Raw genomic sequence first — 25127 nt, forward strand, 5'->3', positions numbered from 1 at the left:
CGAAGGGCTCTTAGGAGTCTGGGAAGTGAGCACTAAGCATACTACTGACCTTCGAGTGCACATTTAAGAGTTTGAGCATAGGGGCTGGGGATTTAGCTCAGTGGTAGAGCGCTTACCTAGGAAGCGCAAGGCCCTGGGTTCGGTCCCCAGCTCCGAAAAAAAGAACCAAAAAAAAAAAAAAAAGAGTTTGAGCATAAAGAGATGAAATTAGCATGCACGTGCGAGTCCACACACAGAGAGCAGAATAACTGGACTTCTCTGGAATGGCTGCTCCCAGCTTATACAGAGCTTCCTCCTCACTTCTGAGGCCCCAGAACCCCCACAGACCTTTGCTGGATGAACAGATGAAAGTGTGCACGAGGTTTTTTTTAACTTACATTTGCGGCAGATAGGCTAGCAGCTCATTGTTAGATAATAATTTAAATGTGATCTCACCTGAAACCGGGGAAAACAGGCAGATTTGGGACTCTCAGACACTCCTTAATCGCTCTGCAAGACTCACTGGGTCCTTACCTTTTGGGTCATGTATCCTGGATCAGGGTTAAAGCTCTCAGTTTGATTTATTTACATACTTGGTAAAATGACAGTCACAGAGGTATTTTTGTTTGTTCTGTTGTTGTTTTTAAAGAGAATTACATACACCCGCCCAAACTCATGTTAACTCAGAGAAGTAGTAACAGCTAGAAAGGAGAGTCGTCTAATTCAAATCCTGTAACTCGCAGAGTCACTCTGCATATTTTGTTTTTGGTTATCGGTCCAAGAAACACAGTAAACAGCCGTGCTGTGTCATCTGGCGACGGCCGTGACCGTGAAGCTTCAGAGTGCCGCGTCACAGCTCCCACAGCCGTCCCCAGAGCCAGCGTGATCTCGGATGCTAGACCTGCACACCCCACATCCCCACCCCCACCCCTGGGAGACACAGGAAGGCCTCATCGGAGCTTCCAGGCCCTGGTCTTCTTTCGGTGGTTGGGTCGTGAACCCTCACCCCTTCCGCTTCAGGCTGCGCATCCAGATGAGGCTGTGGCCTTGTTGGGCTTCACGATCAGCTCCTGTGGGACAGGAACAATCATATTCCTTAGCCAAGAACAGGAAAACACGCCAGCTGTCCAGAATGCACGGAGGATGAGCACCTCCCTCGGCAATTTTTTTTTATTTAGAATACACTACATAATCTTTTGTTGTTGTTGTGTGCGGTTTTGGTCATTTGAGACAAGGTCTCACATAGCCCAGGCTGGCCATTTGAGACAAGGCTGGCCTTGAACTTCCTATGTAGCTGAGTCTAACTTTGAATCCCGGATCCTACTGCCCGTTATCTCCCAGTGATTCACACCATGTTCGCTCACATCTTTATTTTACAGTGCCTGGACTGAAGTGTAGTCACTCTATATTATTAAAGCCACCCTTTAAAATGAATAGTGGTTTGGAGATATTAATACATGTATAGCTATAATTATGATATAATTTGAGAACATTATAATCACCAACACTTCACAAACCATAATCCTTAACTACTTCTACCCCAGTTCTCCCGTCCCAGTTTCCAGTCACACTAGGGTTTGCCCGTCTGGGCGTCTCCTACACGTGACCTTCTGCATATGGCTCTTTCACCAAGGTCTCTAAGCTTCACCCACGAGGTAGCAATGTGAGACCTCATGCTTTTATGGCAGAATAGTATTCCACTGACAGATATACCTCCTTTTTGTCTGCTCAGTCCTCAGTGTGGACACGAATGTTAATAATGTGTACAGACACGGGTGCGTGTAAGTTTTCTGTGTGTTTGTGGCCCTGGTTCTCTCCTCTACTTAGGTTTGCACTTACTGTTTAATTCTTTAGAGGAGTCAACGGTGTTTTCAAAGCCAGCGCATCACCACCATGCCTCCCAGTTTCTCCACACACTTCACAGGCATCTGCAAACATCACCTGCTGTTCCAGTCAGCTTAGTGAGTGTGAAGTGTGAACTCTGGAGTCTCTCGCTGGTATTGACTCCTACTTCCCCAACAACACTGGATGGTTTTTTGTTTGTTCGTTTGTTTTGGGCTCACTGGTCATTTGTGTATTTTCCTTGGGCGTACGTGCCGTCAAACGATCAAATAGTTTCTGCTATTTCGGTGTTATTGTCAAGTCGCTTCTCACAATGCATCAGCAGACCAACCGCTGGTTTCAAGGTGTCACCTGAACCCCAGAATTTTGACTCTCTCTGGTAGAAGTATGTGTGAAGGACAGAAACTAAAACTTGCTTCGTTTTGTTTTTCAGGGCGAGGAGCTTTCTAGCCTGTTGTCAACGGCTGCTCGCTTAACCTTCACATGAGTGCGTATGGGTGCAGGAGCTGGGGCCTACCTGTCTTTAGAGATGGGGACCATGGAGCTGCCTTGAAGAGCCTAGAGCACGTCTACTGCTCCACCGTTCAGCAGTTCGTTCATTTCGTTTTCTCACTGTGATCATTTCTGGCTTTTGCTTGTCTTCTGGTATTGGTGTGGGAATGGTAGAGGCCGTGTGCCTCCACCAGCCTAAGCCCCGGGAAGCACCAAGACGGTCAGTGGGTTAGTGGATGCTCTTATCCTCTAACATCCTCCTGATAGCATGGTGCTTTCTTTCGTTGGAGGTGGGATGCAAGCAGTAATGTGAGGGAAGCTGCTGAAACGGCTAGGAGAGGGTGGTCTCTTCTGGCATGCCTGTGAGAAGCTCAGGGCCAGCCAAAGTTCTAGATAAAGCTGGCCAGCAGGGTGCATTCCAGGCCTTTAGTCCTGTTAAATGGAGTCCTAGTCTTTCTTACACCTGCCATTTTCAGATAACATTGTTACGTGTGTGTGTGTGTGTGTAAAATTTGACTTTTATAAAAGGCCAGGGCCCCTTTCAGACATGGTGGCACACATCTTTAATACTAGCACTTGAGAAACTGAGGCAGGCTGATCTCTGAGAGTTCAAAGCTAGCCTGGTCTACAGGGTAAGAGCCTGTCTCAAAACAAAACAAAACAAAACAACAAAAGGCCAGGTCACCTAAGAACAAGGCATTCCATATCTGGTGCAGCCTGGAGCCCTGCTTCCCTCACTCTCTCCAGTGGACACACAGAGGGAAGGTTCTGGAAATGCCTAACATGGACTGAAAGGCTCTTGGCAGGAAGCTGCCTCCCAACCACGGCACAGCTGTTTCCTGCCTTTTGCAAAACGAAAAAAACAAAACAAAACAAAACAAAAAAAACCTTCCGGAGCCACTGACAAATCACCCGTAGGCCCAGAGCTGAACACTGGAGGAGGTGGGGTTGCCCTGAAGAAGTTCTCCCATCCCAAGGGAGCCACTGCAGGGCCGTATTTGTCCATGAGCCAACCTGGCAACATCCTACATGGAGTGTGGAGTGGGTGGTAGCTGCCGGGGACCGTTTCCAAGCAGAATAGCCTTCCCTTATGTCTCTTAGCTTACTCATCAGCTTCACAATTTCCTTTATGTAAAGTAGAGAGACGAAGATATTCCAAGTAAGGAAATGAATGGCTGAGCCGAGCATTCCTTCCAAACATTTTCTAGACATTTTCACTGGAAAATAAAAATATGGCTCCGAGAAATCTACCTTATGAAAAGGGTGGAAGAATGACAAACCAAACAACCAGAAGAATCAGAAATGAGGAGAAAGAGTAGTACTCAGTAAAAGCTCTGGACTCATCGAGAAGCCAAAGTCATCTTTGCCCTTAAAGGTGGCCTCAAATAAAACTAATGCAGAAACGTTAACAATAAGGCATAAACAAAAGCTTAACAGGGGTAGGAATACTTTTTAAAAAAGTTTTTAACTTCCGATATATTTGGAAAAAAATGAAAAATTAACTTTGAATCCATGCAGGGCATGCATGCTGGTAATCTTAGCAATTGGGAGGCTGCAGTAGAAAGATTTGGGTTCAAGATCAGCTTGACCTACACAGTGAAATTCTGTCTTAAAACAATCTTTTGATAACTAATTTACACAGTGTCAATGCCTTGTTTTCTACAGAAGCACATGCTAATGCTCTGTAACTAAAACCAAGGTTTGAAACAAAATGTCCAGGTTTTCTATGAAATTAGAAAGCAGACTAAATTTCCCCAGTGCTTTGCTACTTAGTAATTGCTTCTTATTATATGCATCTTTGCAAATGTACTTGTCCTAATGCCTCAGGGACTTAGAAGAAATGTCCAAGCAAAAAATTGGAGGGCCATATGCTAAAAAAAAAAAAAAAGAGCTAAGTGTGGTGCTTATGGGGACAGTGGGGACTAAAAAAAGGCCAGGTGTCACTGGGAGGGGTTCTGAGGGATGGAATCTTTGGGATGGGTCTTAATCAGGGCACGTTCTATGTCCTAGAATATTTAATTTGGTATCTGCATTTTCCCCTAGAATAGACTTGATTCTGAAAAAAAGCATCCGGCATAAGGACAGTGAGTGACAATTTAAAACCCCTAATAACTTTGATTCATTGAGACACCTGTAAGGATGATGAGGACAGAACTGAATTGTTCTTCATTCTCAGTTATGGATTTCCCAGTGATTTTTTTGGTTAGGTGAAGAGGAAGGGTTTAGAGTATTAAGTTTTCTGGCAAATTCTTCCCGGTTATAGGTTTTTATTTTTGGTCCTGGATTTCGAGTGGAATAGCCGCTTCAGGTTTCATAGTGAGATTTGTACCGATTTGATGGGTACAATCTGTCAAGTCACTAATTTCACCGGACTCTTCCCTGAACGTATAGCCAATCAACTGAACCAATTTTTATCTCTGTGTAAATTTGAGAAGCTTCACTATGGCTTCTGTGACTTGAGGCATTTATTTCCTGAGTAATGGACCAAAGACACTGGATAACCAAGAATCCGGGAGTACATGCGCAGTGACTCTGACAGAGTCAGGAACTTTAGATAGCCGCACTTTCACAAGAAAGAACTACAGGTACCTTTTCTCCAGGTGTGTCTGCATGTGCAGGGACGCGTGGCCATGGCAGTCCAGTCCTCCCGCCATCTCTGTGCTCCATACCAGGGCTCTGAGCTTCTGAGTCTTTCTGGAACGGCTTGATTTTGTTTCTGCACTTTCATCAATGCCTGTTCTCTCGATTTCCTGTTTAGACTCCAGAAAGGAATACACGCATACCTTTCATATACCAAGATTGTGGGACAGAGAGCTTACTCTGCATTCACAAAAGGAGCCCATGTGTCCTCAGGCCTGACAGGCTCTTTTAGTTAATATCAGAGGTCTTGTTTGAGTCCGTCCCATCGAGAAACATTCAACAAAACACTCCTCCCCGTCCCCATACTAGGATGCCTTTGTCCATCAGGGAGTAGGCACTGAGCTCATGAGGTGAAGATGCCATGCCCCTATGGGCAATGCTGAATAGAGCCTCAAAAGGAGAGGACAGTTGACAGCAAGAAGAGGAGGAAGGCCCGGCACCCATGAGGAGAAGCATAACAGCCAAGGCCTGAGGAGCCTAATCTGTTTTGGAAGTGCTAAATGCTTCAAACCAACTGCAGGCACATGCGTGGTTTAGAAAGCTCACTGTGGGAAGAACCAGCCTCAGCTCCAGCAGGATTCCCAAGGCGGGTCTTGTGTGGATCAGCTTGAGGTAGGTGCAGTTCAAATATTGCAGCTTCCTCTCTCGATGCAATCAATAGCCTAAATGTTCCTTCATGTGTACGTGTCCTCGTGACAATGTGCAGGACCTTTAGATGGCTTTTGTTTTACATCTGTTTAATTCTTGTCACCGATTTTGCTGGTGGCATGTTCAAGAAGTACCACCTCTTCCCTCAGGGGGTCCCTCTCTGGGTGACTGATTTGCATTCCCTATTTTCTACTGAGTTGTCGCTCTCTGCAGACAAATCGTTTTTTTTTAAAACACAAACAACCATTGTATCCTTATTAGTACCAAAAGCAAAACAAGCCGAGATGCTCATTGATAGGTGAAATAAATAGCGTATGGCCTCTAGGAGAGGGTGTCACTCAGCAGCCCAAGGTTGACCCAACACCGTCCTCAACAATGTCAATCTGGACAGGGGTGGTGGTGCACTTAATCCCAGCACTCAGGAGGCAGAGGAAGGGAGAGCTCTGTGAGTTTAAGATTAACTCACTACATAGCGAGTTCCAGGAAAGCCAGGACTATGTAGAGACCCTGTCTTAACAACAACAACAACAACAACAACAACAACAACAACAACAACAAAAATAGCAACAAAACAAACCAATGTCATTCTGCAGAACATGTGTGCAGTCCCAGAGCCAACCACATCCAGTGTGACCTCTAGGGCCTGGCTGTCATGAAATTCCTGGCCAGCACCAGAGGAACCGGGAGCAAGGGTCGTTTGCACCATCCTCACTAAGGAGAGGGTTTCAGTGTGGGGCGTATCGAACCCATTAAACCGTATACCTTAGCTGTAAGATACTGCTTATCAAGGGTCAAGTGTATCTCAATGAAGACAGAAAAGTTAAATCAGGAGATTTGGTAAATCTCTTGTTCTTAGAGAAATCAGTTTCTCTAAGAGTGTTGGCTTTTCCTTTTTCTCAATACGATATCTGGCTGTATTAATACTATCTAAATCAACTAGTTTTCTCTGTCCAAGAAACAGAAACGATCCCCCAAATTAGCAGCCTCATTCCTGGCACCTTTGCCTCTTAACTGAATCAGGTGGCTTGGGTGCCTCATGCCTGTGGTTTAGCTTCTGATGTATCTGGAAACTTCTCTAAAGGGTTAAAGAGTCCAGGATTTCAGCAGCAGAGCCCGCATTGCCAGGACCGCCATGACTCTGCACTCAAAGGGAAAAAAGACTACAGATATCTCCTAGTGCCCACGGCTACCAAGGATGGAGCACGTTCTTTTGCAGACGCAAGGGCAAAGGACTCAGTGTTTGCAGGGTGGTTTCGTGGAACACGAAGGCCTCATCCTCTTGGGAAGCAAAATTCTAAGCTGAGGGAATCACTGGTTTCAGAAAGCAGCAGCCGCAGAGAGGGGACAGCCACGCCTTTGCCTTGGTATCAGGTCTTCCGGAACTAACACTGCAAGGCTCTTGGGTGCTATGCAGCTCAGTCACACCCTGCTCCCTCCACAGTGATGGTGACGTTGGCCACGTTGTGTAGTTTCGCCATACCTCAGTTTCCCCTCTATGAAACGGGAAGAACCACAGCCTCTACCTCGCCTGGTCCTTGTGAGAATGGTGGTTGGGAAGGCTCTGTGGAGAGTGCCTGGCTCTCAGCAGGCATGCGACAGGCTTGCTGTCATTCTGGGTCTTTTCTTGTGCTCTGATATACCTCAGAGCCTCAAAGGAAGGTTTGGAGTCAGGGAGCAAGAGGGCCCTATGAGCTCGGCTCTTATGATCAGAAAGAATGCCTTGCCCCTGGGTTGCCATGTCCTTGTCATCTGCCCTGGGTCACCATGCCCTTTGTCCCCTGTCCTTGAATGCAGGCCCAGCCAAGGCGGATGTCAGGGTCCCTTCTGTTACCTTCTCCATGTGAAGTTATTTTGCCCATCAATCCGTCTCCCGGTTTTCATGGCGGAGGCCACCCTCTGCAGAAGCAGGTAGTTGTTTCTGTCAATGATGGAGAGTCTCTCTTCCTCCATCTGTGGACCCAGGGAGACCCCGTAGCACAAGGTGCCTCCACTCACGCTTCAAAGCCACACCCGGTAGGTCCCCAGCAGGAGCCAACAGGTACACCACAATACTAGGCCCTGAGACGAGGGCATGGGTGACCACTATACCTTTGGGCTGAAATACTATACCTTTGGGCTGCAATAGCAGCAAGGAGACATACTGTCTCAAATGTGTAGGTCGTCTGCTAAAGTGACATGTGGTGGTCATGCCAGCAAGGGAACTATCTCAGGAGACATGCTGTGCTGTTCAGTAGAAAGGTGGTGTACTTAATTCCAGAAAGAAGATAAGATGATACTTATAGTCACTTATAGTGTGTGTGGTGTGTGTGTGTGTGTGTGTGTGTGTGTGTGTGTGTGTGTGCATGCATGTGCCTTTTCATGTGCCTCTATGCCTCGGCCTGTGGAGGTCAGAGGTCAGCCTTGGGTGTCCATCTTCACGGTCCATTTTGCCTGAGAGTTCCTGTTTGCTGCTTTATGTGCCATACTACTCGGCCCACAAGCTTCTGGGGGTTCTCCTGTCTCTCCTCCCATCTTGCTATAAGGGGGCGAATGCCCTGCTTTCTGCTTTTAAACTGACTAACTAAACTAACTGACTAACTAAAATCAGCTCTTCGTTCAGCTGATTTATGATGTCACCAGGTTCAGTTTGCCTTGGGGGCATCCCTGCGAGCATGACTACACATCGTTCACTCTTACCATGGCCTGCACCCCAAGAAATACAAATCCAGAAGTGGCCAGGGGTGTCAATTATCTGGGGTTGCACAGTACAAATTACCCAAGACTTATCTGTCTGCGTCTATGACACGATGGGGCAATATCATTGAAGGCTCTGGTACAAGCACTAGCTCCCTGCCATTAGGGCAGAACCAGTTCAGTTGGCCCCTTAGGTGACACCTTGTCCACTCATTTCCCAGGCTCCGGCGACATCACCTTGTAGGCGGGAGGCATGGCTAGAGGAGCCGGGGGCACTTACCTTCAACTTCTTGAACTTTAGGTGGAGGTGGCTGTAAGTCTGTGGTGGGCGGGTGTCCACGAGTGGTTGGGCGTTCTGGACCTGCGGCACAGAGTGGGCGGTGAGACTCCAGGGGCAGTTTGAGCAGGTTCTGCAACATCCCCGTTAGGACCATGTGCAAGAGATTCCAAATAGCCGCAGACAGGAAGTTCTCACTGAGACTTGTGATTTGACTTGGATTTCAGCCACCCTCAGGAGGGACTCGGTAGCCCTCAGAGGTGAGCCCATGCTCTGCTACGGGGTGGGGAATCTATGGATGCAGGGTAAGGTGGTAACAGCCAGTCATTTCTTCCCAATGCTCGGTGGCAAGAACTCCCCTGCAGGCTATGCCCCACGTGTCCTTCCTGCAGGGCTGTTTGAGCCCCAGTAGTGCATTCAGGAAACACCTTATGTCAGGACTGACTGGAAAGCAACCCCTGCAGAGCCGAGGGAAGCATATCCTTCAAATGGTGAGTGATTGTACTTAGGAGAGCTCTGCGCACTTTGGTTTGCAGTAAAAGGAATCCCTTGTACTCTAGTCTCTAGTGACAGAGCACTGACCCTAGGATCTGTCAGCTGATAACGGAAGGTGACAGAGGTGGGAGCCCTGCCAGCCAAGGAGCACTCCCAGAGCATCGCCAAAAGGACAATTCAGAGTGAGGTGGGGTGGGACTCAGCGTTAGAGCACGTGGTCTAGCATATACCTCCAACAATAATAATAATGCAAAATAAATAGGAAAGCCAAACAAACAAACAAATAAAATGGTAACATGTATCAGGCAACCTGGAAGACCATCCTGTGGCTACAATGTAGTGAAGGCTGAGGGCTTCTAGAGGATTCCCCCCCCTTTCCTCCTCCCCTTCCCTCTCTCTCTCCCTCTCCCTCCTTCCCTCCCTCCTCTCTCTCTCTCCCTTCTCTCTCTCCCTCCCTCCTCTCTCTCTCTCCCTCCTTCCCTCCCTCCTCTCTCTCTCCCTTCTCTCTCCCTCCTTCCCTCCCTCCTCTCTCTCCCTTCTCTCCCTCCTCTCTCTCCCTTCTCTCTCTCTTCTCTCTCCCTCCCCCTCCCTCCCTCCTCTCTCTCTCTCCCTCCCCCTCCCTCCCTCCTCTCTCTCCCTTCTCTCTCTCCTCTCTCTCTCTCTCTCTCTCTCTCTCCCCCTCCCTCTTCTCTCTCCCCCCCTCCTCTCTCTCTCCCTCCCTTCTATCTCCCTCCCTCCTCTCTCTCCCTCCCTCCTCTCTCTCTTTCTTTCTCTCTCTCTCCTCTCTCTCTCTCTCTCTTTCTCTCCCTTTTCCCCTCCCTCCCTCCATCTCCCCCGCCCCCCCCCACACACTCAGGAACCTGAAGCCCCTCGAGGCATAAGTCAAAGAGCCACACTGTCCTTTGTGTGTAAGAAAGGCAAGACTGGAGGCAGGAGATGCCAGAGAACTGTGGTCCTCCAGGGCCACGGCATGGAATCAAAGGAATGGGGCCAATTCAAGGCCTTTGGAGGTGGGGGTAAGGAAGGGAGAGAGAGAGGGAGAGACAGAGGAGGAGAATGGAGAGACAGGCCCACACACTATGTCTTGACATCTGGTGACATCAAGACAGGTGAAGGTAGTGACCAAGGTTGAAGCACACCCTGCAGATTCTGCGTGGGCCGTGTTTATCTGCGAAGACTGAGTAGAGCTCTTGTGTATGCTGCTCGGGACCCAGATGAAGAGGCAGTCTATACAGCACACCACTCGAGCTCACTCGGTGTTGTTTAGCCTGTGTCGACTGAGGTATCCGGACGCACTATATGGTGCTTCCTTTCGTATGTTAGAAACATGAAACACAGATTCTCAAATGTAAAACAGCACTGACATTGGAGAGCTGGCGTGGGAGGCTCACCAGCAACTGTGTAGCCTGACAGGCAATGCATAGAAGTCTTCACTGCAAATGTTTCTAGGTCTGAGCTCTGAGAAATTGGTGCATCCCTGACCATGGTCAGTGTCATTATGGCTAGTGGCATATGGGTGTCCTCGGTGTGTCCCCATCTCCATAATGAGTCAGGCATGGCATTGTGTCTGCTTCATCCATGGCTGTGGGATCTCCTTTAACTTACAAAGAAACACTAGAAAAACCCAAGCTGAGGAGGATTCTATGAAACCAGAAACCTTAACGAGTCCGTGACCTGGCAGACATGAAATTAGGAAATTAAACTACTCCAAGTGGAGTGAAGGCTAAAGGCAGTGGTTTCGTGCTGGGGGAGCAGCAACATTCCTGGGACAATTTAGAAAATGGACCACGAAGTGCCAGCGTCATGTACTTGCAAACTACTGTTGTTATGAAAGAGAATGTTTTGCTCTTGGGAGCTACACAATGAGATACTAAGGGACAAAATGTGCACAGTACTCTTTTACATTGCTTCATGTGTGTGTGTGTGTGTGTGTGTGTGTGTGTGTGTGTGTGTGTGTGTGTGAGTGTGTGTGTGAGTGTGTGTGTGTGTGAGAGAGAGAGAGAGACAGAGAGAGAGAGAGAGAGAGAGAGAGAGAGAGAGAGAGAGAGAACTGCAGAGTATATTAGTTACCCAACATGTTTCTAGAACAAGATACGTGAGAAGAGCTGACTTAAGGAAGGGTCTCTTGGCTCACAGTGGTTGGTGACTGTGTACGGTGACCACGATGGTGAAGACAGTGACAAGGGCTTGCAGCAGCAGGCCACACTGCAGCCACACTCAAAGTGCAGAACTCCTGCCCAGGGAAGGGCGTGGCCCACACGTAGGATCTGTCTTCCCACCTCCACTGACCAAATCTCACAGATACGCACAGACATCCGCTCCCACAGTGATTCTAAACCCCATCACGTTGGTAATCAAGAGTACCCATCACGTTGACGTAGGGATGGAGACACGAACAGAGATATGTCATGGGCCTCTGTGCTATTTCTAAGATGGTGTGGTTGTTTGTACATGCTTGGCCCATGTCAGCATCAGGCGTCTTCCTCTACTTTTGATTCTTGAAGCGAGAGCCTCTCTCTGAGCCTGGTGCTTACCGACTGTTTAGATAGACGGGCTGTCCAGGGAGTTCCAGGGACTGACCTGTCCCCCAGTGCCCATCCCCAGGGTGGGTTATCCTCATGCACTGTTATGCCCGGCTTTTCACACAGGTTCTAGAGATGCCAACTCAGGTCCTCCACACAGCGCTTCACCCACCGAGCCATCTCCCCGCACCGCTGTTTTTGTGATGCCAGAAACAGTGAAGAATCCCAGGCGCGGTACTTGACTGGGGTCAGAACAGAGATATTCTAAGTTTCTGACTCACTTTGCTTTTACTTCTGAAATACTCATATAAAGGCAAACTTCATCTTCACAGGATGGATTCCTAGGTTCTCTTAATTTATTTATCTTTTTTTCCTCCTTTTGGAACAGGGTCTTTGTATGTAGGACAGGGTGGCCCTGAACTCATAATTCTCTTATGTGCTGGGATTGTGGGGGCACACCCCCACGCATAGCGTATTTACGAATTTGTGTATGCGTGTTATATGCATGTGTGCATGTTTGTATATGTACATGCAGGTAGGAGTGAGCACACATAAATATGTACATGTGGAGGTCAGGTTAATGTCAAACGTCTTCCTTTATTGCTTTTCATATATGTCTGCCTGTCTGTCTGTCTATCATCTCTGTGGTCTTTAGGTTTTTTGAGAAAGGCTTTTTCATTGAATCTAGACCTCACTGATTTGACTAGACTGGCTGGCCAGCAAGCCCTCAAGATGCTTCGGTTTCTGAGGTCTCCTCAGGGCTAGGATTCCAGGTAGGAGCCACCAGGCCTAGATTTTTCTGTGGTTGTCGAGAGCCATCTTCTCAGCCCCTTACTGAATTTAAAGTAATAGGGCTGAATGTATTTCCGACTGTCTTGAGGCTCAGTGGGGCATGGGCTTGCCCCTTGGTCCTGGAGCCCTCTGTCTCTAATGACCTTGAGCATGTCCTTCCCTTCCAGAATGGTGAGGTAGTAAGGCTGTGCTTTGAATCTCCAGCTTACTTTGCAGGATGTCTATAGCTGATTACGGTGGGAAAGGGCTTCCCTGAACATCCTCGTGCGGATGGTTAATGTTGGGGATGGCATTTCCTGCCTGCCATGGTGCACACTGTGCACACGGACCTGCCGTGGTGCACACTGTGTACACAGACCTGCTGTGGTGCACACTGTGCGTACACCTGCTATGGTTGACATTACACAGTGTCACTAGGGTAGAACCACATTCCTTCTAGAGAGCCACCCTAACCTCAGACTACACCTTCTCATAGGATGATGTGTTCAGCTAACTGTCAGCAGGACCACCTCTCCCCCTAAACACACGCCTCCTGACACCATCCCTATACATTACTCATCTGTGTTTGGGGGACCGTGACTGTGAGGAAACAGGTAAGTGGTTTTGAAGGTCTCTGGAATATGTCCTCTCGGTGTGATTAGGAATGAGCTACATCAGCACTCGGATTAATTTTATTCTCAGTAGTTGGGAACACACTTCGAATTTAATTTGCTTTGTAGAATGTAAGACATTTATATAGCCCCAAAGCCAGATGTGCCCCAAACAGCTTTTTAAAAGAGATCTGGGTGGGCTTGAGAGGCGGCTCAGCACTCAAGAGCACAGGTTGCGCTTTCAGAGGTTCCGAGTTCTGTTCCCAGCAACTACCTGGTGGCTCTAATAGGACGTGGTGCCCTCTTCCAGTGTGTCTGAAGAGAATGACAGTGTGCTCACATACACAAAACAAATAAATCTTAAAAAAAGAGAGACCCGAGTCCTTTCAACTCCATTCTGCTCTCATTAGTAATTCTTCCAGTGTTACATTTATTTTCACATTGAAAACATCAAGTCATATAGAATATGCACATCCTAACTTCAAAGTACACGTGCACACAAATATCTGCACATATTTTAACACGTTTCATTTGCACTAACAATAAATCATGCATCTTTTCCCACCATCTTTCATTACACACTGTGCACCAGTCAGTTGTTTGCTACTAGAATTAAATACGTGAGGACAAGTACTTTATATAGAAGAGAGGCTTGTTTTGCTTTGCTTTGCCGTCCTGGTCCATCTGATGCTAAATTTCTTACCAGTCAAACCCCTGCAGACACAGAGATACGGGGAGAGATAAAATGCGTGTATGCACATGTATGGGTGTGTGTGTGCATGCATGTGCATGTGTATGCCTGCACACATTTCCATGTTTTCTGGTCTCTCATCCATCCACCACCATCTATCTATCTATCTATCTATCTATCTATCTATCTATCTATCTATCTATCTATGTATCTATCTATGTATCTATGTATCTATCTATCTTTCATCTATCTGTGTATCTTTCATCTATCTATCTATCATCTATCTATGTATCTATCTTTCATCTATCTATCATCTATCTATCTATGTATCTATCACCTATCTATCTATGTATCTATCTTTCATCTATCTATGTATCTTTTATCTATCTATCATCTATCTATCTATTGATCTATCTATCTATGTATCTATCTTTCATCTATCTATCTATCTATCTATCTATCTATCTATCTATCTATCTATAATCTGTTTATTATCACCTATCTACTCGTAAAGATGGAAACAATACTCGTTTGTTAGGTAAGAGCTCCACTGCAAAGGCAAACCGCCAACCGTTCCTCTGTTTTTATTAAGCCAGCAGGATCTGTTCCTGGGGCTCCATCCTGATGGCATTGTCTAATCCAAATCACCCCCCATGGGCTTCACCCCAAACGTCAGAGTAGATCAAGTTTCTACCCTTACAATGTATGTGCCCCACGATGGGGTTCACGTTTCAGCACATAAAGCTGTAGGAGACGTTCAACTGTATCCAAGCCACAACATACTACATTCCAGAAATAACTGCACAGTAGCATGTGGCGAAGTCTCTTCCTCCTTATACAATTGTCTGAGAGTCATTATGGGTAAGGAACCTATTTACCCAGCTGCCCATTGAAGAATGTTTGAATTCGTTCCAGTCTTGCTATTACAAAGAAAAGTCCGCAATTAACATCTTTTGCAATCCGCCTTTGTGTACTTGCCAGCGTATCTGGGATTGGGATTGCTAGGGTAAAGGCTAAAGATGCGTGCAACTCTATGAGGTATTGCTCAGTTTCCCATGGGGCTCTGCCTTTCACACACAGCACAGCACGATGGTGGTCCCTGCTCCAGAAGCACGGCAGCTCCTCACCAGGCTCAGACTTGAGAAACAGCATTAGAGGGCAAGTGTGGTCTGCGTTTCTTTATTATCAGTGAAGTTGACGATCTTTTTTATAGGTTAAAAGCTACTTGAATGTCCTCGGAAAACTGGTTTTCCGTATTGCTTCCCCATTTTTGTGCTCCCAGTCTTAAAGCCTACTTGCACAGAGTTTGAGCTTTTGTGACAGAACGTGCAATTGTTTTTTCGTCATTAACACTTGCTTTTCCTACCCTTGCTGTTTATGCCATGCTACTACCTTTTTATTATTATATAATGCTTATCAATTTTTCTTCCTTTTCAAAGGGTTCTGAATTACAGTTAGCATATATTTTCTTTTTTTTTTATTTTTTTTTATTTTTCGGAGCTGGGGACCGAACCCAGGGCCTTCCGCTTGCTAGGCAAGTGCTCTACCGCTGAGCTAAATCCCCAACCCAGCATATATTTTCTACCACGGCTCTATATTTTCTACTACTTGTGAAGTTAATTTTTAAAACTCTTGTATTTTTTTTCTTTTGAGGCAGGATCTTACTGTATAGCTCTGACTGTACCGAAACTCACTATGTAGACCAGGCTGGCCTTGAACTCCGCCTCTGCCTCCCAAATGCTGGTATTAAAGGCATGCACTACCATGCCTGGCTACATTTTTTTTTTTGAGACAAACTTACTGTGTAGCCTAGCCTGCTGGCCTTGAATTCTTGATCTTCCTCTTAGCCTCCAGAGTGCAGGCTAAGTTATCACACTCATGTGGGTTTTTATATTTAAATCTATATAATCCTTCTGGAACTTCTCTTAATATAGTGTGTGTGTGTGTGTGTGTGTGTGTGTGTGTGTGTGTGTGTGTGCGCGTGCTAAAGATTCCAATCCCTGAGAATCTAGATGGATGCTCCAACCCAGGAGGTGAGTGTAGAGACTGTCCCCTGCAACGCACGAAGCCACCCTTACCAAGAACTGAACGGCAGCTTTGAGCCTAGAGTCCCAGTGCACAGAACTCTGAGAAGTATGTCTCAGCTATTAAAACAGTCTAGTCCAATATTCCCCGAGGCAGCTCAGGCTCAGCCAGCAAGAATACACCTAGGTTTATCCTTTGTGTTTGAATGACATTCGACCACTCAGTGCCGCTTTTCACGATGTTTGAGATGCTGTTGCTGGGACCTGAATGCTCGAATCCTCGGAATTCATATGTCGAAGTCTTAACCCCTAGCATCAGAGATGGAGTCTTTGGGAGTGATAAGACTCTAGGGAAGATCCTCCCTAAATGGGATAAATGTCGGAAGACATCCTGGTGAGAGGGACGAGGGGAAGGCTCCATCTATAAAAACGGCCCTGGCCAAGCACTCCAGCTGCATTTTGACTTACACCCTTCAAGTTGTGAAAATAAATGTTTGTTGTTATAAGCAGCTCAAACAGACTAAGAGACTGTTGTCTTAATGTGCTCCCGAGTTCGTGTTGGGAAACATATTCCTCAGTGTAGAGGGAGGAGGTAACCCTGTGGGCAGGGGTAGCCTTGGAGATGTATTTGCAGGTGCTGCACAAAAGGTGTATGCCAAAGATGACCTCTTCACTCCTCATGGAAGGGCTCAAAGATTGGGCTTCAGTTTTCTACTTCTACCACCAGGGGGCACTGCAATAAGATCGATCTATCTACCTACCTACCTACCTATCTATCTATCTATCTATCTATCTATCTATCTATCTATCTATCTATCTATCTATCTATCTATCTATGTTATATATTATGTAATATATATTACAAAATGTAACATATTTAAAATGTATTTCTATTTATAATTTTATTTGTACTTACTTTATTGTATTGTATTGATATTTATATATTTATATAATTTGTATATCTATACAATTTATATATTTATATTTATAAAATTTATGATATATTATATTACATATATCTCATATTATAAATACATATGTTATATATTATAAATACATATAATGTATGATATTGTAGATAACATAATTATATATAATATTCATTAATATATTAATATTTATAATACACATGTTATTTTCTTTAATATTTTATACAATTATAACAATTATTAAATAACTTATATAATTTAAATAATTTATATATTATATAAATATATATTAAATACTTTGTATAATTTAAATAACAAGATTATATGTTATTTAATTATATATTACATCTAACATATATATTGTATGATGTACATTATATTTATCATGTTTATATATAATTTATATTTATGTAAATATATAATATATTTATATATAATATTTAAACATATTCATATATTTGTATGTATTATATATATTAGTCTGGGAGCAGACAATCAAGGGCAGCAACATATATATAAATTATATAATACAGAATATGCAATAATACAACATATAATATATTAGCTATAATATGTTATGTAATATATAATATAAAACAAATAGAATGTACAATGTAAATTTTAATTATGACATAATTTTTATATAGTATAATATATTAATTTTTTTAAAGCCTACAGCACCCAGTATTCCCAGGTGGTCTCCCATCCAATACTAACCAGGCCCAACCCTGCTTAGCTTCCGAGATCAGACAAGATCAGGAGCGTTCAGGGGGGTATGACTGTAGATTTACACATAATTTACACATAATTATAAATTTACACATATTAATTTAAATTTACACATAATTATAATATAATTTATAATGAATTATATAATTATATGTCATATATTAAATATTGCATGTATTCTGTATTATAGATTACATAACATATAATATATATTCTGTATTATCTACAATTTTTACACTTCCACATCTTTTTTTTTTTTTTAACACTTCCACATCTTGATTGCCTGCCCCCAGCTTCTGGGTCAGTGAGGAGACTACTGTCTGCACAGAGTCTACAGTGACCCCACGTTGACTGTCTTCTGTTTTCCATATGCAGTTGAGGCTGAGTCCCCTGTGTCTTTGGTCTGTCTCCTGTTCATGCTTAGCACTGTTAGATGCTTAGGTCCAAAGGGCCTGGGGTGGTTTTAGCATCTGTATTATACTTTAGCCTCCTGGAATCACACTCTCTTTCCAGTTTTTCCTGCCAGCTTATACCTGGCCTATCAGGTAAGCTTGATGATAAATGTGTCTAGTCCCATGGAATAAAGAAACAGTGACTTTTCCTGAGGATACAAAGTAGCTCAAGGGAAATTGCTAACTTTGTGTTTATTTTCAACAATAGTGTACCCTTTCTATTTGTCAGTCTTCTACTATGATTTTCTGGGGTGCTGTTGCTCCCTACACAGGTGTGGGAAGACATATACTTAGTCTCGTCCCCTTTTCCTGTCATAGGAAAGAACTGGGACTCTGGAACTCTTTAAAGCCACCTGTGTCTTCTTGTTGGTAACCAGTGAGGCTGCTGGTGATGAGGCTCCTGCCTGGCCTCGAATGGAGGCTGGTCACCAGGGGACTGATCATTAAGTTGTAGAGAGCTAGAAGTCCTGAAACCCTCTGAGGAGAACAGGGATGAAGGTTAAACTGGTCCCCAGTGCTTTGTGATTTGATGGTGCATGCCTGTGTAAGGGATCATCATTAAGAACCCAAGGGACAGTGTGGCAGGGGCTTCTAACAGATGCCATGTGGGGGTCCCTGGGGCATGGGGATTGTAAGGGGAGGGTAATGCTGTCTAATTATTTGTTAAATCTACCTTTTCCATATGAAATGACAGGGGACATTTTTTCACAGGCTTATATTGCCTGCATATATTGTCTGGGACGTCTGGTCAGTCTTAAGCCCAATATTTAAGTTAGGTTGTTTTCTTAGTGTTGAGTTTTAAGGGTCCGTTGTACATTTTGGAAAACACATACATGTTTTGCAAGCCTTTCTCCAGGCTTGTCTCTCCCAACACTGTTTTCCACAGTGTGGAAGCATTTTTTTTAATTTTGATGAAGCTCGGTTTGTCTGTTATTTCTTTCATGAACTATGCCTTTCTTTGGTGTATATATACAAATTATTTCTATTCCACAGGTCATTGGATTTCCATCTGTTATCTTCTAGAAGTTTGATGGTTTTGTATTTTACATCTAGATTTATGGTGAATTTTTTACTTAATATTTGTGAAAGGTGCAAGTTCTGAGTCTTGATTACTACAATTGCTATTATTTATTATTATTATTATCATCATCATTATTATTATTTTGTATACAGATGTTTTCTCAACTCAATACTATTTATTGAAAAGATTATTCTTTGTCAATGTACTGCTTTTGACTTTTTGTGAACTATTATGTGATCATAATGATTTGTGTGCTCATTTCTGGTTTCTTGTTCTATTTCATTGATCTAGTTGACCATCCTTTAAGCAATATCATACCATCCTGATGTCTATAGCTTTAGAGTATGTCTTGGAGACAGGCAGCTCTAGTCTTCCAATTTGATTCTGATTTAATTTCCTTCCTTCCTCCCTTCCTTCCTCCCTCCCTCCCTCCCTCTTTCCCTTCCTCTCTCTTTCCCTCCTTCCTTCCCTCCTTCCCTCCCTTCCCTCCTTCCCTTTTTCCTTCTTTCCTTTCCTTCCTTACTTTTCCTCTTTTCACTTTCTCCTGTTGTATAATGCATCCTACTAATTGCTATTTGGATAATAACCCACTTTTGCCTACCGTGGATGAATCCCTGTTGGTTGTGGTATACAATTTTAAAAACCATGTTGTATTCTATTTTTTTTTAGTGCTTTGTTAGAGATTTTTACATCTATATTCATTCATTATGGGTCTGTGGTTTTCTTTGAATGTCCTTACCTGGTTTGGGTTACCAGATAACGCTGGTCTCATGAAAATGATTAGGGAATCTTTCATTTCCAGCCTTGGAAAGAGACCATAGAGAATTAGCACAACCTCTTCCTTAAGTATCTGGCAAAATTGATGAGCAAATCTATCTGGCCTCAGAGATTTCTATTTTGGAAGCTAATTAGTTGTTGGTTTAACATTTTAATAGATAGAGGCCTGTTGCGGAGTCTCTGTTTTTTGTTGCATTGGGAATCAAACCCGGGGCCTTGCACAGTCCAGGTAAGTGCTCTGCCACTGAGCACATCCCAGCCCACGTCCATGGTGTCTGAACTGGAGCTGTCTGTTTTCCTTCTCATATAATAATTTGTATCATCTTGATTTTTCTTAGTTAGCCTGCACTGAAACTATGTATTTTAGTGATCTTTTCAGAGAATCAACAGGGACAGATTTCCTTTGTTTTTCTTACTAATCTCCTGATTTGCTCATTTCTGCTAACTTTGTATTTAACTCCTCACCCCTTGCTTTTTTGAGGCAAGTTCTCACTATGTAAGAATGGCTGGCCTGGAACTTTCGAGGTAGAACCGACTGCCCTTGAACTCACTGAGATCCTGCCTCTGCCATCGAGTGCTGAGGTTAAAGGTGTGTGCCACCTCACCCAGCTCGGTCTTCCTTTATACAAACCCATGCCCCCAGTGCTGCAGGTTCCCCTTCATAGTGGTTCTCATCCCATCTCACACGTTTTGAGAAACTGTGTATCATTTTCACTTAGTTTAAAACATTCGAAAGTTTTCTCTGAAGGGCCAGCAAGATGGCCCAGTGTAACCAAGCCTGGTGACCTACACTCAAGGATCCATCTACTACCCCAGGATCCATGATGGAGACAGAGAACCAACTCCTGCATGCACATGCACATGTACACGTGCGTGCACATGTTTGCACATGTGCACACACACGAAATAAATGGAATGTATTATATGTCTATTTATTCCTCTTAAGATATCTTCCTTAACCCACATATTACTTTAAAGTATAGTGATTGGTTTCTCATGTTTGGAAATTCTCCAGTTCCTTTCCTATTGTTCCTTTCCAGCTCAATCCCACAGTGATTTGCGAATAAGCGTCATATGATTTCTAACCTGTCAGTTTACTGGTGTGTTTTATGGGCTGGGACGTGGTCTATACTCTTAAACTTTCTAGATGAACTTGAGGAAAATGTATATTATGTTGCTGTTGGGTGACGTAATCTACAGATTTCAACCCAATGGACTGATAGTGTTAACTGAGGTCAAATATTTCCCTGCTGATTTTCTGCCTGATGGAAGGTATCAAAATCTCCAGCTGTGATGGTAGAGTCATGCGTTTACTTCTCTCCCTTCCCCTTTAAAACTAGAACATGTTGAGTGGCAGTTGTTACCACACATCTGTATAATGAAGTTTGATCCCTCTTACCCTCCATACATCGGTATAATGCAGTAACACCAGCACACGTGGAGTGGCAGTTGTTTCCACACATCTGTACAATGATATTTGATCCCTCTCACCCTCCACTCAACCTTAAACCTTAAATAAAATGAGAAAATGGACTTTCTCTTGCAGTTCTCTCTTTGCTCCAGGTAGCCTGACCTGGTATTGCTAGCCACTTACATGTTAAGGATTATTACCTTTTTGAAGGGTTAACCCCATTGCTGTCATGTAAGAGTTTTCAAATCCCTAGTAAAACTCTTTGTTTTAAAATCTGCTCTGCCTAAGATTAAAAACGGTTGTCCTGTTTCCTCTTACTCAGTGTTAACACGCTGCATTCTGTCCCAAGTATTTATGTGTAATCTATACAAGTCTACACTGAAGTGGGTTTCTTTGGTCAACATAGATATAGTTAAATAAAACCGTCACAGCTGGAGATTTTAATCAGTAGGGAAATATTTGATCTCAGTTAACACTATTAGTTCTTTGGGTTGAAATCCACTTTTCCCCTTACTATTTCTTCTTATTACCTCTTCCTTTCCTTCCTCTCTTCTCCTTTTGGTTCTTTCATTATTGGCGTCCTACTCCTCTGTACTTGCCCCACTGTGTTTGGAAATTCAGGATTGTTTTTATTTTTATTTTGTTACTCTTTGATTTCAGTTTGGAAGGTTGCTATGGTTTGACTCTGTCCTTCCATGATTCATGCCAGGGTTTAATCCTTCCCACGGTGGCATTAAGAAGGGGAGCCTTTGGTGAAGTGATTAAATCATGACAGCTCTTTCCTCATGAATGAAATTAAAGCCCATATAGAATAGTCATCAGAAGTCTGCCTGCCCTTCCTTCTCTTATCCCAACAAGGCTGTCATTGTGGAGGCGACTCTTACCAAACACTAAAGCACCCAGAGACTTGATCTTCAACATGTAGCCTCTTGAACAGAAGGAAACAAATGTCTGCTGTTTACCTGTTGTCTAGTCTGGGGTGTCCTGTTATAGCACAAGGAACAGATCAATACAGGATCTATCAACATGCCCTCAGGTTTGCAGATTCTCCACCAGCAGTGTAACCCCATTAGAGGAAAGGTGCCAGGCAGACCAGGAGCAAGAAGGAAGCATTTCCAAAGAAGCAGTGAACAGAAAGATGGCTGCGTCATGGTGATGCTGTCTGTGCCATGGTGCTGCTGGCTGAGGAGTGGCTCTGCCGTGCTGCTGGTGGCTGGGGGGTACAGCGTTCTCATCTCTCTGTTTCATCAAACTGTGTTCTCAGAGATTCTCAGTCTAGCACTAACTACTTCAAAAGCTGATATCTCTATTCTTCCCATGAAGCACAGGTCAGTTTTAGTCCAGACTGGTTGTGCCTGGGCTGGAAGAGACGGATCTCTGTCCTTCGCTGCCCCTCATGTCTGTCTTCACCCACCAGGGGGGCCCTTGGTATCCAGATCACAGTCACACTTTGTCCCTGGGCTGCTTGGCCTTTTTGTCAACTCGACACAAACCTAGACATATCTCGGAAGAGGAACCTCAGCTGAGAAAATGCCTCCATTGGATTGCCTGTAGGCAGGTCTGTAGAACGTGTTCTGATTGATGATTGACGTGAGGAGTTCCACCCTCGGGCAGTCGTCTTGAGTTGTATAAGAAGGCACCATGAAGGGCTGGAGAGATGGCTCAGTGGTTAAGAGCACTGACTGCTCTTCCAGAGGTCCTGAGTTCAAATCCCAGCAACCACATGGTGGCCCCCAACCATCTGTAATGGGATCCGATGCCCTCTTCTGGTATGTCTGAAGACAGTGTACTCATATAAATAAAATAAATCTTTTTAAAAAAAGCACCTTGAGCAGGCCATAGAGAGCTAGCCAGCACGCTGGCCAGCAGTGCTCATCCACGATCTCTGCTTAAGTTCCTTCCCCAACTTCCTTTGATGATGGATAGTGATGTAGAAGTGTGAGCCAAATAAACCCTTTCCTCCCCCAGTTGCTTTGGCCATGATCTTTTATCACATCAACAGAAACCCTGGCTATGCCAGTCCCCTTCCCTTGTCTTGTGCCTATGGGAACATCACAGCAGCTCCTAGCCTCCCCCATCTGACGTCAGACCTCTCCACACTCTCACCTGGTATGGCTTCTATGCTATGCCCTCAGTCATTGTGCACTTCCCTGCCTCTGGACATCCCCTTTAGCTGTTTGATCAGCTGTGCCTAAGACAGGTTCCCTGACCTTGTGTGACTTCCCTTCCTATCTTTGCACGACTCTTTCTTTCTTTCTTTCCTTCAGTTAGACTCATGGTGTGCTCTCTCTCACGTTAGCACCATCCCATTTGTGCCAGGCTGTGGACCCCCAGTGTTCTTGCTCTGCTGCGGGCCACAGCCATATCAGGCTCTCTAAAACCCCCAATCGGGTTGGAGAGACGGCCTAGCGGTTAAGAGTACTGGCTACACTTCCAGAGGCCTTGAGTTCAATTCCCAGGAACCACAAAGTAGCTCATAGCCATCTGTAATGGAATCTGATTCCCTCTTCTTGCATGCATGGAGACAGAGCACTCATATATGTAAAATAAATAAATAAATCTTTTAAGAAATGAATCATAAGCTTCTGGGACATTTCAAAGATTTATGCCCACAAACCAATGTTTCCAGACACCTCAGGGCCCCAGACCACGGTCCACCTCTGTGAGTCTCACTTGCCCAATCAGCCCTCTTCTTCCACAGTGACCATTTAGAGCATCTTTGTGTCACAGCATCTCAGGGACAGAGACTGGACACTCACATAAGCACAGGCTTATCTGACAGGGTTCAGGCCAGTCCCCAGGATAAACAAGAACAAGGTGTCTACAGGGCTAGTCTTGAAGACCACTGGCAGGAAAAACAGTTGCTGCCTTTTGCCTCCTAGTGAGTAGTGAGAGCTCTTTAAGTGGTCACTCAGGCCAGTAACACCACGGCGAGCAGTCTCGGTCAGAGCCCTGAAACAGGTGCCCTGTTATGAACCTGTGACCCACCATGGTGGCACGGACAGGAGGGCAGAAGGCCATGGTGTGCTTCTTACAATGGGATCAGAGGATGTTCTCTTGAGAGATGGCCTTGGAATGAGACATAAGGAAGTAAGCTGAGGCCCACTGAAGAGCTGTGGAGGATTGCCACATGGGGACTTCAAGGGGTCGGCGAGGCAGGGGCAGCTAGGAAGGGGTGAGGCTGGAGCACCAAGTGAGCCCGGCACTGAGTTGACTTCTTAGGGTGTCATCTGAGGCTTCAGAAGGAGACAGGGTTGATTATCGATTTGGTACCTGGGGTCATCATTGAAAATTAGTGAAGGGGATCACTCTATTCCTGAAGTTTCCAGATCTAAGAATGTCCTCCACCCAGTGTACCCAACACAACTAATAGAACTCCGTCATGACAGTCTTAAGTAACACCCACATCTTTGTCCAGGGACTGGAAGTGACACTTGTCTCTCCCCTTTCCAGGCGCAGGCAGGTTTTAGTTCCTTCTGGTGCATGTAATGTGGACCAGGAGCGGAATCAGGTCTTTTGTCCTAGGATGGTTTTGTGTATTTTGGGGGATATTGGGTGCTTTAGGAACTCACACTGTGTTTGGGGATGGGATGGCCTTGACTCCGAGTTTGTGGAACTCTTGTTCTTTGATGATGTAATGATGAGCCCTCTTAAGAACTTCCGGGGCTGGAGAGACCCTTAGCAAGGTTGCGTGCACGGGTTATGCTTCCAGAGAATCTAGGTTTGATTCCCGGCACCCACAACTGTCTGCAACTTCGATTCCAGGGGACCTAGTGCCTTCTGGCCTCCACGGGCACTAGGTGTGCTTGTGGTACACAGACATACATGAAAGCAAAACATGCATACACATGAGATACAATATTTCTTTAGTTAAGAAGAAACTCTGCCATCCTGACCTTCTGAATCCACACTGGACTTCCCTAGGCTCCTCCCCAACACCCACCACGAGCCTAGCAGGTGTCTTCCTACCTTTTTCCTGTGGTTCTGGTAGGTTTTCTCCCAGGCTCTCTGCAGGTCTCTACTAGCCCACGGGGTGGTCAGCTGGGGCACTCTATGCATCTCAGATCACAAACTCCAGGGTCCCTTCAGGGAAGAGCAGGCACAGCAGTACAGCCCCCGCAGAGCTGTTTGCGGGGTCATGTG

General features: G+C 44.9%; 1 protein-coding gene and 1 pseudogene across 6 annotated transcripts; both read right to left on the minus strand.

Moving 5' to 3' along the window:
- Positions 1–541: 541 nt before the first annotated feature.
- Positions 542–25127, minus strand: Cfap97d2 (CFAP97 domain containing 2). Of its 6 annotated transcripts, none has more exons than NM_001346434.1 (5): positions 24954–25119; positions 8555–8635; positions 7433–7551; positions 4903–5072; positions 702–1049 (listed from the first exon to the last, which is right to left on the minus strand). In NM_001346434.1, the coding sequence occupies exons 1-5, from the start codon at positions 25041–25043 to the stop codon at positions 982–984; spliced, it is 528 nt and encodes a 175-aa protein (NP_001333363.1). In that variant the 5' UTR covers positions 25044–25119; the 3' UTR covers positions 702–981. The 6 variants fall into 6 exon arrangements, with proteins under 6 accessions (NP_001424310.1, NP_001424311.1, NP_001333363.1 ...); NM_001437380.1 differs by having other exon boundaries at positions 711–1049; positions 4903–5063; positions 7433–7497; positions 24954–25120; NM_001437379.1 differs by having other exon boundaries at positions 711–1049; positions 7433–7497; positions 24954–25120.
- Positions 17264–17381, minus strand: LOC120097579 (5S ribosomal RNA; annotated as a pseudogene).

This window comes from Rattus norvegicus, chromosome 16 (genome assembly GCF_021556685.1).
Source record: "Rattus norvegicus strain SHRSP/BbbUtx chromosome 16, alternate assembly SHRSP_T2T, whole genome shotgun sequence".
NCBI lineage: Eukaryota > Metazoa > Chordata > Mammalia > Rodentia > Muridae > Rattus > Rattus norvegicus.